Below are 13,720 nucleotides of genomic sequence, written 5' to 3' on the forward strand. Positions count from 1 at the left end.
GTACAATTAGAGATTTTTAAGTTAATTTATTTATCTTCTTTGGAAGCATGTAGTATATATTCGTGAAAAATAATAACGGTTAATTGGTATTTTCACTTTCTGAAATCTCCTTTACCGCTATTTTCTCAGTCTCAGGAACTGATGTTTCTTCAATCTTAGCCTTTTTGCTTTCCACCTCATCAACGTTTTCCTTTTCATTGACCGCCTCATCCGCAAATTCGTCCCTTATTCTCTTGCCATTTTCATCTTCTTTCTTCATTCTATCCTTCATGGCATCATCGAGTACAACTCCTGCATTGAATTCCTTTTCCAAACATTGCAACAATGTATTTCCTCTTCTGGCTAACTCCACAGGCGTCCTACTTCTGAAGTAAAAATCTAATTCAAACAGAGGACAATCTCTGATTTCGTCACGCACTAGCTCATAGATATCGTCTCTATCTAAACCATATTTGAATAACATTAGAAGAATGAAACGATCTTCTTCTTCTGAATATGTCCTTTTATTATTAGAGGAAGGAGGGTGTTTTAATTTTAGATCAAAGAATGGGTTTTTATATTCAGACAGCTTTCGGCGCAAAGCCTCCTGTTGCATTTTGACACGCTTGATCTTTTCTTCTTCATTCTCAATGATTTTTAGATACTTCTCATAATCTTCAATTCTCTCGATATTAGACCAGAAGGCCTTAGCATAAGCACGAACTTCCTCTAATGTTTTTCCCGGGGCCAGTTCTCTTGCCATGGCTTGAATAGAATTTCTACCATATTTACCAGATACTGTGATAAATTTTCTGAACTCTAGTTTATTCCAATTTGTAAACCCCTCAGCTTCCCAATCAGCTTTCATCTTTTCTTCTTCGTCGGTTAGTGGCTGAGCATTATTAACGGACAATTTCAGCAATTCCAGTTTCTGTTTCTTTTCATCTTCATCGGAGATATCACCATATGCTGCCTTCACGTCATCCATGGTCGGTATATAACTAGTCTTCTTCGCTGTCCACATTCTTTCTTTTTCGTATAGGACCTTTAATTGTGGAGGCTGTAACTGGTGAGAATGGAAGACATGTGGCTTCGGCATTCTCGGATGCGATGGTGTAGAGGACCTTCCAGTGTTTAAAACATCTTTGTAGTAATTATCAATGGAATAGTTTTCCTTACGTTCACGCTTAGTGGGGTTGAGTAACAAGGGACTAATAATATCCTTTTGCGTCTTCTTCTTGAAATCTTGGCCATTCCATTCATAAGCTGAATCTTGGTTGAACTTTTGCAAGTCATCAAGACCTAAAGTTTCATATTTGGCATTCAATGACTTTGTCTTGTTTTCGGATTTCGTTAAGAGTTCATCCAGATCAATTTCATCTCCTTTTCCTTCGGATCCTGGTTCCGGTGTACCAGCTGAACCAGTAGAGGTACCGCTCTTGAATACATCGGCAGCACCGTGTTGAATCATTGACAATAAAGCATCCTTGGAGTCTGCCTTATTTTCCTTCTTTTTTGAAGAAGTTCTGTTTTGTTGAATAACCAATTGATCTAATCTTAGCTTTTGAGTAGCTCTCTCTAAAATTTTCTCTTCCACGGAGTTATCTGTCACCAAACGGAAAACCTTGACCTGCTTCTTTTGGCCAATACGATGTGCTCTATCCATTGCTTGTAAATCTGCCTGGGGGTTCCAATCCGAATCATACAGGACAACAACATCAGCTGATGTCAAATTAATACCCAACCCCCCTGCTCGTGTTGTTAACAAGAAGACAAATTTCTCGGAATCTGGCTCATTATAATCATCAATGGCTTGGATTCTATCTTCATGAGCGGTAGACCCATCGATCCTACAGTAATCGTATTTTCTAAAGAAACAGTAATCTTCGAGGATATCCAACACTCTTGACATTTGACTGAAAATTAAAACTCTAGAACCTTCCTCCTTCAACTTTTTCAATAACTTATCTAAAACCAGAAGCTTAGCAGCATTATATATTAAGTGTTCATCTGTAGTATATGGCGGACCTGGTTCAGCACCGTCAAATAGATATGGATGGTTGCAGCATTTTCTCAATTGCATCATAATGTTCAAAAGTCTTGTTTTGGATTCTTTACCACCGTTGGATCCATTAACGGCATCTAAGTCCTTTTCCAGAATCTTCTTATACCACCTCTTTTGCATATTCGACATACCCACATATAAATTTAGTTCTTTCTTAGGTAGTAAGGATGTTTCCACATCACTTTTGATACGACGAAGTAGAAACGGCTGCAAAACAGTGTGTAATTGCCTGACAATATTATCCTGATCTTCCTCTGTGCTCTCGGAGGAGAACCAATCGTCAAAATCTTGCGCATCTGAGAAAATATCTGGCAGCAGAAAGTTTAGTAGGGCCCACAGTTCATGTAAGTTGTTTTGCAAAGGAGTACCAGTAATCAGCAACCGGTTACGAGAAGTAAACTCCCTCAAGACTTGGGAAAGCATTGACTCTTCATTCTTGATTCTGTGAGCCTCATCAATAATGATATATTCCCAGTCAATCTTCTTAAGGGGCGACTTTTCTCTTATGATAATTTCATAGGAAGCAACCACAACATCAAAGTCACAACCTAAAAGTTTTTTCTGGATCAGTTCCGCCCTTCCTTCTTTGTCACCCTGCAAAATAAAAGCGTTAACATCCGGGGTCCATCTATTGATCTCTCTCAGCCAATTATTCAAAGTAGATTTAGGCGCAATAACCAAGAATGGACCTGGAATTTTCTCGATGTATCTTAGATACCCCAAAAATGAAATAGTTTGCAAGGTCTTACCTAGACCCATTTCGTCGGCAAGGATACCCGCTATTTTGTTCTTATGCAAAGATACCAACCAGTTGACACCTTGGACTTGATAGGGTCTCAATCGCCCGTCCACAAAACCAGGAGAATCTCTGAATTGGAATTCAATATTTTTATCATCATCTGAGTCCTCTTCTTTCAGTAATTCAGCATCTTCTTCATGCTCAGTTTTTCTTCTCCGGATATCTTGGTGTTTAACTTTGCCTTTACCATTCGCTTTATTTTCTTCCAGTACATCCAAAACTTGTCTGAATTTAGGATCTTTAGCAGCCTTACTTTCAATAAAATGTTTGAATAAACCACTTAAAGATAGCAGGTGTTCAAATCTTTTTGTTGTGCCTTCAAGATCAAATTTTTTACCGTTAGCATCTTTCAGTAAGTAACGTTTTTTATTCGTCTCAGGATCATGTGGAGGTAGACCAACTTGGAAGGGCTTCAAATTCTCCAAGTATTCTTCTGAAGCAGTCATAATTGTATCTGGTAAAGTTGAACTGTAGGTTCGCTCTTGTAATTGTGTAGGAGAAGCAATTTTGAGCTCGTTCTGTCTCTGTCCTTTTTTAGTTCAAGATCGTTTTCGTGTTTTTTTCCTTTTTAATATGAGATTTGAGAAGTGAAAATTTGCAATAGGTAGTATATTTTTACATCTCGGTATGAAGAACCACTAAATGACTTGAATTTTACATCTTCCACCAGCAGGTTCGTACGCCAATACACACATGGACTCCATTGAAGAATCCAAGGTACTAAATGCAATTAAAACAAAATTACCACCGTGCTGCTTAAGAATATTCAGAAATGAAGTAATCCTCGTTGGAACATACGACCTGGACAAGTCTACAGGTCGCAGATCCGGATCATTGGATGCGTTCACAATGGATCTCAAACCTTTGTTTTCTTACAATACCTATGGGGCTATTCTAGACATGAAGTTATCTCCCTTCGATGATACATTAATATGTACGGCACATTCAACAGGAAACATCATGTTATGGAGGATTATTTGCGCAAAAAATGACGAGATTGAGACGGAGAAACTAGATATCTCTGAACTTACGAATTTACAACTCTTTGATGGAGAAGTACTCATTACTTCATGTCATTTCTCCCCACTTGCCTCTGAGAAACTAGTTGTGACGAATACAATCGGTGAGACAGCTACCATTGATATAGAAACACTGGAGATTCAGTTTACAGCATCAACCGTCCAGCAAGGATATTCAAAGCTAGATAAAATAGAGTATGCAGTTCAAGGTGCAACGCAGAAAGTGATTCAGGCTGAGCCGGAACAATTTCTGAAATCACATGAGTTAGAGTGTTGGACTGCAGAAATTGGCTGTCTACAGCCATTTCAAGATGTCGTGTTTACTGGAGGTGACGATTCCACAATTGTGGCCCACGATTTGCGCTCTAAAGAGTTTGTTTGGAGTAATAGTCGTATTCACGAGGCCGGTGTTATTGGCATCAAGTGCAGTCAACCTAGTTTTCGAAATGACAAGCCAACGTCGATAATTACAGGATCCTATGATGATAAAATTCGTTCACTGGATTTACGAATGTTGGGTGACTCTATTTTTCCTGGCGAGAACGTGCCGGTGATCAATAAGTTGGAGTGTAACCTTAGCGGCGGCGTTTGGAGATTTATTGAGCAACCTACTGAATTTAGCAACCCTATTCATGATGGCTCTGATAGACTTCTAGTTTGCTGTATGTACGACGGTGCCAAGGTGGTAACGATGAATGATAATTCCGATGAATACTTCCAAATTCAGCATTATCTAAAGAAGGGGCACAATTCAATGTGTTACGGTGGGGACTGGTCAAACTCCTTGATCGCAACGTGCTCATTCTATGATAATTCTCTCCAAACATGGACTGTATAGGCGATTAATGGGTGTCATTTTGTTTTTCAATCCACAATGCCCGAATTCATGCATAAACACTTTTTTGATCGTGAGAGGTCAATTATATAGAAAAATTCAATTAAAGTAAACTTCCTTTACAATATATTTTTTATTGTATTTTCTTTACTTATTATACACGATTTAAAGGAAAGCCTGTTAAAAGCGGAAAAACTAAACGGTAGTCGATGACAAACAGTCAAAATGCCAAAACTAATTGACGTCAATCATTAAATCATCGTTAGCTTCTTGAGAGCCAACAAACTCTCTGCTAGAGCCTGTTAATAGTTCTCTTCTAATTTCAGGACCAATATCCATATGACCCCTTTGACGAATGGTTTCCAATAAGAAATCTCTTTGATCTTGAGTAATATCGTTCTTGTAACGTTGTGCAAATGTCAAGAAAGCTTTGTGCCATATGACAGGTAGCACTCTTGTTGCATCTTCCCCATTACTACCATCATCTAAAATTCTGAACCTCATGAAGTAATAAACACATTCGTCAACTGTCTGATATGGTAAGGCATACTTCTTATCAAGCAGAATTTTAATAAAAACAGTCGTAGGTGGAGAGAAAGGTAATCTCAAGAGATAACTCAAGGCTGCCGAAGAATGTAGAGCTGGAACGGACACTTTAGCAAGTACACTTCCTGCAATTGTGGCTTCACGCACATTACAGCCGGTTTCAACCAATGGGAATAGAAAACCCTTGAAAAAAGCACTCGGTTTATAAAGCGACTTCTTGACTGCACGATATATATGATAGTTCAAAGAGTGATCTTCACTGGTTTCAATATTTTCGCGAAAACGTTCCAGTAGAATTAGATTAATAAATTTCTGAGACTCTTTTGCTGTTAAATTGGATACAAATAATTTGGTTGCCTCGTAAACAGCGTGTGGTGACCATTCCTCCGGGTTGGTGACATATAAAACATCTTGCCAATTTCGTAAAGATGGAATGACCTTGAATAACTTTGGTAGCTTACCGTGTGTCCAAGTTTTCAGAATACTACCCACCGTAGTATATGCTTTGATGACTTTTTCTGGTAATGCAACACCCTCTCCGCTTTTCAAACCGGATGATAGATTGCCTCTTGAGATATTCTGTTCTTCAATAATCGGTTCATCATCTTGAGTACCTTCAAATAGATTCTCTTTTTCTCTAATCGAAGCCATGATCTTGTCTGCAAGATTATAGCTACCGCTTAAAGAGTTAAAGTCGTTCGAATTCTTGAAGTATTGCTCGAACATTGCAGCGTCCTCTTCGTCAATCTCGACAACTTCTTCCTCCTCTTTAAAATCTCCCTCGGGCTCAAAATCCGAGATATCTTCTCCAAACTCGTCTTCTTCTTCATCGTCTTCTTCCTCCTCATCGTTATAACTCATGGTAGTGAATCTGGCCTCAAGTTGCTTATTTCTTTCCGATTCAACAAGTTCTTCACCTTCTATCTCATCTTGTTGTTCCTTTGCTAACTGCAGGATTTTTCTTGATGCTTTAGAGTCTATATAGCCATCTTCATTCTTTAGATCTTCGGTATTAGTAGCTTCACTCTGTGCTAGCTTCTTTCTGTTAATTTTTTTCAAGGTACCTTGAGCTGCATCCAGATCTTTCAAAAGTGGATCGTGCCTTTGCTTTCTTGCTTTGGAGGAAGATGCTCTAGCCATTATACTTAATCGTTTAGTATATTGCTAATTTAGTATTCTTAAAGCAAGATATATCTTTGATTACAACGGAGTTTATGCATATTTGCCTTGTTATGGGAACAAAGCTCATCGATTTTCTGAAAATTTTCATTCGCGATGCTTCGCCAAAAAAAAAAAAAAGAAGGAACTGACGAAGAGGAAAAAGTGGAAAAATATACTCTTTTTACCTACAAAAACCAATGATATAACTACGCGAAACACTAGGTACCTTGATGCTACAAAGTTCACTTATATTTAGCCGGAATTCAAAATTTTATAATTGCTAGCGAAAAATGTTTGATTTTTGAAATCTATCATTACTGCGTATATAGAATTAGAGTTAAGTGTATGGATTATACATAAGTAACTTTATCATTCTTTATCCATTCTGACTTTCAATCCGTGCTCAAGTAAATATTCCTTCACATCATCAACAGTGAATTCACTTCTGTGGAACATACCTGCACCTAAACAAGCATCTGCATGGGTCTTGAGGAAAGCTTCTTCAAAATGGGCAGGAACACCGGCGCCACTCGAAGCGATGACGGGAATTCTGACTGCCTCCTTAACGTGTTTTATCAATTCTAGATCATAACCAGAATTAGAACCATCCTTGTCTATGCAGTTGAGTAAAATTTCACCTGCACCTAGAGCTTCACACGCCCTTGTTAATTCCCACACACCGAGGTCTCTAGATTCTCTTCCACCTTTGATTGTACATTGATACCAACAATACTTCTGTCCGTTAGGGCCCAAATATTTTGTCTCGAAGACTTTATTCTTCGTATCTGCTGATGAATTTACATATACTCTTTTGGGATCCACAGAAATAACGACGGCCTGAGCACCATATGCTTTAGAGATAGCCTCTATTGGTGATGTTCCATCCCCTTTACCTCCCAAGTTGTAATATTTTTCGGCTGCATAAACTGCATCTGTACCAATCGACACTTTATCAGCGCCGGATCTGAAATATAGACTTGCAACCTCTAGGGCAGGAATTTTAGTTCCATCGACATCGACAATATCTTTGATACCGCCACCAACTGTCAATGGTACAAACACCGTCTTCGCAGCTTGTCTCAAGACTTCAAGCATTGGAGTGTCCTTCAAGGGGCAGTCTCTAAAGGAAGTTATGTTCAAGAATGTAACCTCGTCTGCACCTTGTTGATAATATTTCTGTGCCAGTTGGACAGGCTTACCAAGGTTCCTAACATCTTTGCCATCACCCTTTTCACGCACATCGTATTGGTCACCTTTAGTGACCACTAAGTCACCTTGGTCATTAGTACGAACATCAAGACATGCGATAATTCTACGTGTTAGACCATAGTTTGAATAGTCATTGACCAGCAGCTTCTTCTCCTCCGGGCTATAGTTTGGAATAAAAGGATTCTGTTGCTTCAAAAAATTCTCAATAACATCTAAACCAGCTTTGCCGGATTTTTCTGGGTGAAATTGGGTGGCAAAGATGTTATTTTTGTTAATGGCCGCAATAAACTCTTGTGAACCGTATTTGGCCTTGGCAATTTTCCAGCCATCGCTTCGTAAGTTCTTTTCAGTTTCTGCGTCTAAAATGGCGGCAAAGGAATGGACGAAGTAGTATCTTTTATATGGATCTAATCCAAGAAATAGGTCTTCCGAGGGAACACAAGAGTTCCAACCTATTTCTGGAACAGGTTTTTCCGAATCGTCAAACCTGGACAATTTGAAGTCAATGTAATCTAGACCTGGACTCTTAGGGCTTTCCACAGAGCCAGCAAACATCGCTTGCAAACCAACACAAATGCCCATTATTGGTTTGCCGGATTCAATATAGTTTTTTATTGGCCTCTCAAATCCTCTACTGAATAAATTGTCGACGAAATGGCCATAGTTTCCAACACCTGGTAAAATCAATTTTGACGTCTTCTTTACGTCTAAATCCTTTGGGGATTTTACCAGTTGGACTTGGTATCCTAAATGCTCGATTGCGTTGGTTAATGATTGTAGATTACCACTTTCAACATCAATCACGTGGACCACTGACATTTCTTTTTTTTTTTGGTTGTATTTTTTTCACCTCTTATCGTTCACAAAGTTAGGTCAAAGATAGACAAAAATCAATTCTAGAGTCCTTCTTTCTTTCTTTTAAGTTTCGTGGTTCGTCCTGAAAAGCTAATGAGAAATCGTTCTTTTAGTAAATTTCAATGCCTGACTGACTCTTTTTCAATGAATTTTCCATTCTTTCTTAATCACTTAACTTGTCCGTGAAGGAAGAGAAAAATGACTTTTCAGACGATGCGATGATATGACTCAAAGTAATTTTTTTCTTCTTACAGGCAGGTAAGTGATAGTATTATATCTGCAAACCAATGAAAAAATGCATCGAACGTGCATCTTAGAAACTGGACTTTTTTTTCAGTAAGTAAATGGTGAGTAAATAGCGCTAAACACAATTAAATAATACGAATTGGGCAGTAGAGGAAAGAATGTACGTTACATATATCATTAAAACATTTATTTCTTGTTAACTTCTCTTCTTTGTCTGACGGCAGCAGCCAACTTTCTCAAGACATCTTCAGTGGTTTCCCAACTTATACAAGCATCGGTGATAGAAACACCGTACTTCAAGCCAGACTTACCTTCAGCTGGGATACCTTGGTTGCCTTCGTTGATGTTGGATTCGATCATGACACCGGTGATAGCGTTATCACCGTTAGCGATTTGTTCGCAGACGACGTCGTTCACCTTTGGTTGATTTCTGAAGTCCTTGTTGGAGTTACCGTGAGAGTAGTCGATCATTAAACCATTAGAACCGGCAGGCAATTGAGCCTTGGCCTCGGCAACGGATTTGGCATCGTAGTTGGTACCTTTCTTACCACCTCTCAAGATGACGAAACAGTGTTCATTACCCTTAGTGGTGGTGATGGCAGCAACACCGTGCTTGGTAACACCCATGAAGTGATGAGAATGAGCAGCGGCTTGACAGGCATCCACAGCGACGTTCAAAGTACCATCGGTACCGTTCTTGAAACCGACTGGGAAAGATAAACCAGAGGCCAATTCTCTGTGTAACTGGGATTCGGTAGTCCTGGCACCAATGGCACCGAAGGAGACCAAATCAGCCAGGTATTGAGGAGAAATGGTATCCAGCATTTCAGAACCAATTGGCAAACCTATATTTGTCAAGTTGACGAACAACTGTCTGGCGGATTGCAAACCCTTGTTGATGTTAAAAGTGTTGTTAACATCAGGATCATTGATAAGACCTTTCCAGCCAACGGTGGTTCTTGGCTTTTCTAGGTATGCTCTCATGATGACAGACAAATCACCCTTTAATTCATCGGATAATTTCTTTAGTTTTAGAGCATACTCTTGAGCAGCTTCTAAATCGTGAATAGAGCAGGGCCCGACAATAACAAGAACCCTGTCGTCCTTGCCGGTGATGATATCTATAGCTTCCCTTCTACCTCTCTTGGCAGTTTCTAAAGAAGTTGGTGTAGCTGGGATTTGCACCTGAAGAAGAGCTGGAGAGGCCAATGGGTCGTAACCTTGAATTCTAACATCTTCCTCAGCACCTTCGTTTACCTTGCCCATACCTTTAGCACCGAACATTTCACTCATTTCTGATCGTTTAATGTGTTTACTATTACAGCGGTTAAATATGTAAAATAAAAGGATATAAAAAGAAAGGTTCTTCTTGCTATTCTTCACCACTTCTATAAAATTGCTAAGGGTAGAAAAGAAAATGAACACATTATATACAGAAGGGATGTATGAAAGGAAGAAAAAAGGAGAAAAATGCTTTAGTATTAATATGAAATTAGACGTTGATTGGATTTGATCACGGTGCATTCATTGAGTTAGCAATGAGTCTAGCACTTTTTCTTCCAAAATTTCAAGCAAAAAATTTTTCACTTCGCCGCTGAGTCATTGCGCAGCGACGTACAAAATGCGCAGGGTTCTGTGAGTGGGGCCACGTTTTTTAAAGGTTCTGCCATATGTCTTCTCCTCTTTGTTAAGCAACATTGCTGCCCCGGCAGACAATTTGACTGCACAGTATTGCGTGGGGCTTCGACAACTTCAGCTCATACAGCCTCATGGGCTAATGGAATAGTGAGAATATATATGTTCACATCCTTAAATTTACGAATGTATAATTCATGTTGATCACGTGCTTGGGTTTTTTCCATTGCGCGTCAGTGAAGCAGTTTCTTTTTCTTCACTTTCTTATTAAGCGTATAATTACGGAAGGTGTCAAAAACTACCATGCCTTTCTATACATAGGCTTTCGGTAAGCGATTGAATTACTCTCATCTTCATTGCGAGGCTTACTCTTGTCCGTTTTCTAGGATGTATGGGGACTGCCCAGTTTATTGATACTTACCAATGCTGCACCTTAGAATCTTGTTCATTTTGTCTTTTTTTTTTTTTTTTCGTCTTTGTGTCACAAAATAGTTAGCGAAAACGTCGCAAATTTTGGGCGGCTACTCCCTGATAAAGAGAGAGATAATGCCATCTTGAGATTTGCTACTGGAAATTCAAACACCCGTTTGTTTGTTCTTGTTCCTGGAACGACAAATGAGACGAATAACACCTCTTTCTTCCTTTTACTAATGCTGTTTTCGAGTTCATCTACTTCACTGAGTTCTGAAGTTTCGCAAGTACTGTCGGAGAATATACCAAGCAGATCTACGACTCTCACCGGAGATAGTACACAATTCCAAATAAATGAAGATTTGGGTACTGAAGATCTTACCAACGGTTTGCCAAAGAAATTAATTCAGTTGAAAAAATTAAAAAATGGTGGCACGACAATTAAAAAGGCAAAGACGGATCTTGAATATTGTTACGATTCACTACGGCTTTACGAGAACCCCTATGTAGCCACATCAAGGGATAAGAAAAGTGGTTACAGCATTGAATTGTGCCTGGATAACAAATACAAAACGTTAATGTTTTGTGACTTACAATTAAATACCGATTTCCCAGTGTATTACGATTCTTCATTGGAAAATGTAGCAGAAAATATTGAAAGAGAAAACGTCACCCCTCTTCAAATAAGGGGGAAAATAAGGATACATATCGATAGAGATGATCAGGCGCTTTTGATTACTTCCCAATCGATTTCTCTGAAATGCTTCACTAAGGAATATGCATGTTTTGTTGATTCGGGAACAGGCGAAAACACTAGCAGTAGCAAAATCATCAAGGAACTGAATAATACGGAATTCTTCGAATCGTCGAGCTATCCCAAGCAGCAGTTGAAAGTCACACACCATTCCTCAAGTGACCAGAAAATCCTACTTGCAAGAGGCACGTATGATTACCCATTTACCTTTACGCTTCAAGCAAACACGTTTCCAGCCACTTTCTCATCCTTCTTTGGGAAGACACACTTCCGAATAGAAAGTTCCACTTCAATAATGAGAATACCAAGTAAACCTAAAGGCTTCCTCAAGTTCTCAAAAAATGAGAATATCACAGATAAGATTATTCTAACGGAAGAGATTAAAGTTAAAAGAGTGCTGCCTTCAACAAACATGCTCAAATTTGAAATGTTCCAATTAAGGTCGTACAATGCGGCAAGTGATGTAGTAGTTTCTGTCATCGGGAATTCCAAATTAATTGAAATCGGCATACCCTTCCAAATGATCTTATCAATTGTAAAGAAAGATCCATCTGTCGAATTACATGACGCCTCTTTGGCAGTGGCTCAAAGAATGGCAATACCAAGTATTGATTTGAAGACCATGGATATACTACCGGAGCCATATATTAAGAAATCAGAGTATTTATTAAGAACTGTCGAAAGCCAAAGTTTCGATTCTGACAAAACAGTTTATGGATTTTGCTTTGATGACGTTATTATTCCGAATTATGCCGATGGCCTACCAAGCTGGTTTAAAACATTTTACTTCGAAGCAAGTTCATTCTATCCCAATTACGCTGCCCTCAAAGTGACCCATTTACTGTTGTTCAGAATAAATTACAGCAAGAACGAAGTGATTGAAGGCCTAGAAGTGAGGAAAACCTATCGTGTTACAGTGAATTTTCCAGTTTTTGTTGGTGATAGCGATATTTCAACCAGCTCTTTGTTACCAAAATATGAAAAATTCGAGAACATTAGTGATTTACAAGATGAACCCCCTCTATATTCGACGGTAACAGTGGAGGGTGATAACTGAAAGTTCAGACGCCCTCGAATAATGTTGTCATATTTCCTTTTTTCTCTTTCTCCAGTTGTTTGCATGATATACACATACTATTTTGATTTGTATTTTTTACACTATGTATCTACGTACTCAAATTTACGAGACCTATCGTTTAGTATTCGTCAACTGCTGTATTTTGAAAAATAGCCAACTTAAGTCAAGTAACCCCTAAAGAGCCTTTTGTGGGATGATTTATCGTATTTGTTTTGGGCCGGCCTATGCACATTAAGATATTTTGAACTCCCCCAAAGTGGAAGCGCCACATACAGTGAGGGAGTAGGATACGGTTTTACTGAGTAAATAATATTGGGGGAGTTTTTTCTTCATGGTGAATATTTATCCAAATCTTTTCTAAATTGGCGGATGCCGGTAAGATCAAGCTCCAACGACACTGATACATGAGAACACGGCCGCTTAAAATGTGGCAATGTCCCTCAACACTACCACTAACGAACAAGGTAGACGTTAAGGGGCAATGTAAACGATATATGCTGTTTTGGAAATATTAATCGCCGTTAAACTGATTTCCGACCAAAATGCTCGCACGTACTACGATGAACGTTTATGATAATGGGAGAAAAACATACATAGTGAAACAGCTTATCAAGTTCCTCAATTATAGAGTGCCTGATCTCTTTGCGCTATGGAAACATACTTCTTAGAGAACACGCACGTAGAAAATTAGACATGCCACTTCGGGCAGTAACTTTACTTACTCTCCACCTTATGATGCTATATCAATTCCCTTGAACGAAGCGAAGAAATACAGTGTCAAACATTATATATCCTATACCAGAGGCCTAGGAACAAGACTTGTAGAGTGAGGCACTGAATTCTCGTTAGAGTAAACTCCTCAAAAAATTCATACTCACTCCCGTAACGACAAGCGCTAAATATTTTCTTCGAGTTTTATAACAGTTAGTTATTTCAGTAGTTTTTGAAAACCAAAAGAAAAACAATGCAAACGCATCATTAGGAACTCTGCCAGGAAAGTTAGGAGTACGACATGTATATCCTGCAAATTAACTGCAGTGGACTTTTTTCCATCGCGGTGGAAAAGCTCCTCAGAAAATAGAAAAAGGCGAATTGACAAAAACGGTGCAAGTACTATATTGAAAGTGC

The 13,720-nt window shown here is 38.9% G+C and overlaps 6 protein-coding genes across 6 annotated transcripts; 2 read left to right on the forward strand and 4 right to left on the reverse strand.

Annotated features, from left to right (window-relative positions):
- Positions 1-79: 79 nt before the first annotated feature.
- ISW1 (chromatin-remodeling ATPase ISW1) lies at positions 80-3,289 on the reverse strand (the record flags this gene model as incomplete). Its single annotated transcript, XM_056230481.1, has 1 exon — positions 80-3,289. One exon carries the CDS (start codon positions 3,287-3,289, stop codon positions 80-82), a length of 3,210 nt encoding a protein of 1,069 aa, XP_056086228.1.
- Positions 3,290-3,536: 247 nt separating this feature from the next.
- On the forward strand, positions 3,537-4,700 carry RRT2 (diphthamide synthase; the record flags this gene model as incomplete). Its single annotated transcript, XM_056230493.1, has 1 exon — positions 3,537-4,700. The coding sequence occupies one exon, from the start codon at positions 3,537-3,539 to the stop codon at positions 4,698-4,700; it is 1,164 nt and encodes a 387-aa protein (XP_056086229.1).
- Positions 4,701-4,931: 231 nt separating this feature from the next.
- ENP1 (snoRNA-binding rRNA-processing protein ENP1) lies at positions 4,932-6,383 on the reverse strand (the record flags this gene model as incomplete). Its single annotated transcript, XM_056230504.1, has 1 exon — positions 4,932-6,383. The coding sequence occupies one exon, from the start codon at positions 6,381-6,383 to the stop codon at positions 4,932-4,934; it is 1,452 nt and encodes a 483-aa protein (XP_056086230.1).
- A 390-nt stretch (positions 6,384-6,773) lies between these two features.
- Positions 6,774-8,432, reverse strand: HIS7 (imidazoleglycerol-phosphate synthase; the record flags this gene model as incomplete). The annotated part of the gene is made up of 1 exon (XM_056230515.1): positions 6,774-8,432. One exon carries the CDS (start codon positions 8,430-8,432, stop codon positions 6,774-6,776), a length of 1,659 nt encoding a protein of 552 aa, XP_056086231.1.
- Positions 8,433-8,900: 468 nt separating this feature from the next.
- Positions 8,901-10,007, reverse strand: ARO4 (3-deoxy-7-phosphoheptulonate synthase ARO4; the record flags this gene model as incomplete). Its single annotated transcript, XM_056230526.1, has 1 exon — positions 8,901-10,007. One exon carries the CDS (start codon positions 10,005-10,007, stop codon positions 8,901-8,903), a length of 1,107 nt encoding a protein of 368 aa, XP_056086232.1.
- Positions 10,008-10,999: 992 nt separating this feature from the next.
- SPO23 (Spo23p) lies at positions 11,000-12,571 on the forward strand (the record flags this gene model as incomplete). The annotated part of the gene is made up of 1 exon (XM_056230537.1): positions 11,000-12,571. The coding sequence occupies one exon, from the start codon at positions 11,000-11,002 to the stop codon at positions 12,569-12,571; it is 1,572 nt and encodes a 523-aa protein (XP_056086233.1).
- Between the last annotated feature and the right edge of the window lie 1,149 nt (positions 12,572-13,720).

The sequence above is a fragment of the Saccharomyces kudriavzevii genome (genome assembly GCF_947243775.1).
Source record: "Saccharomyces kudriavzevii IFO 1802 strain IFO1802 genome assembly, chromosome: 2".
NCBI lineage: Eukaryota > Fungi > Ascomycota > Saccharomycetes > Saccharomycetales > Saccharomycetaceae > Saccharomyces > Saccharomyces kudriavzevii.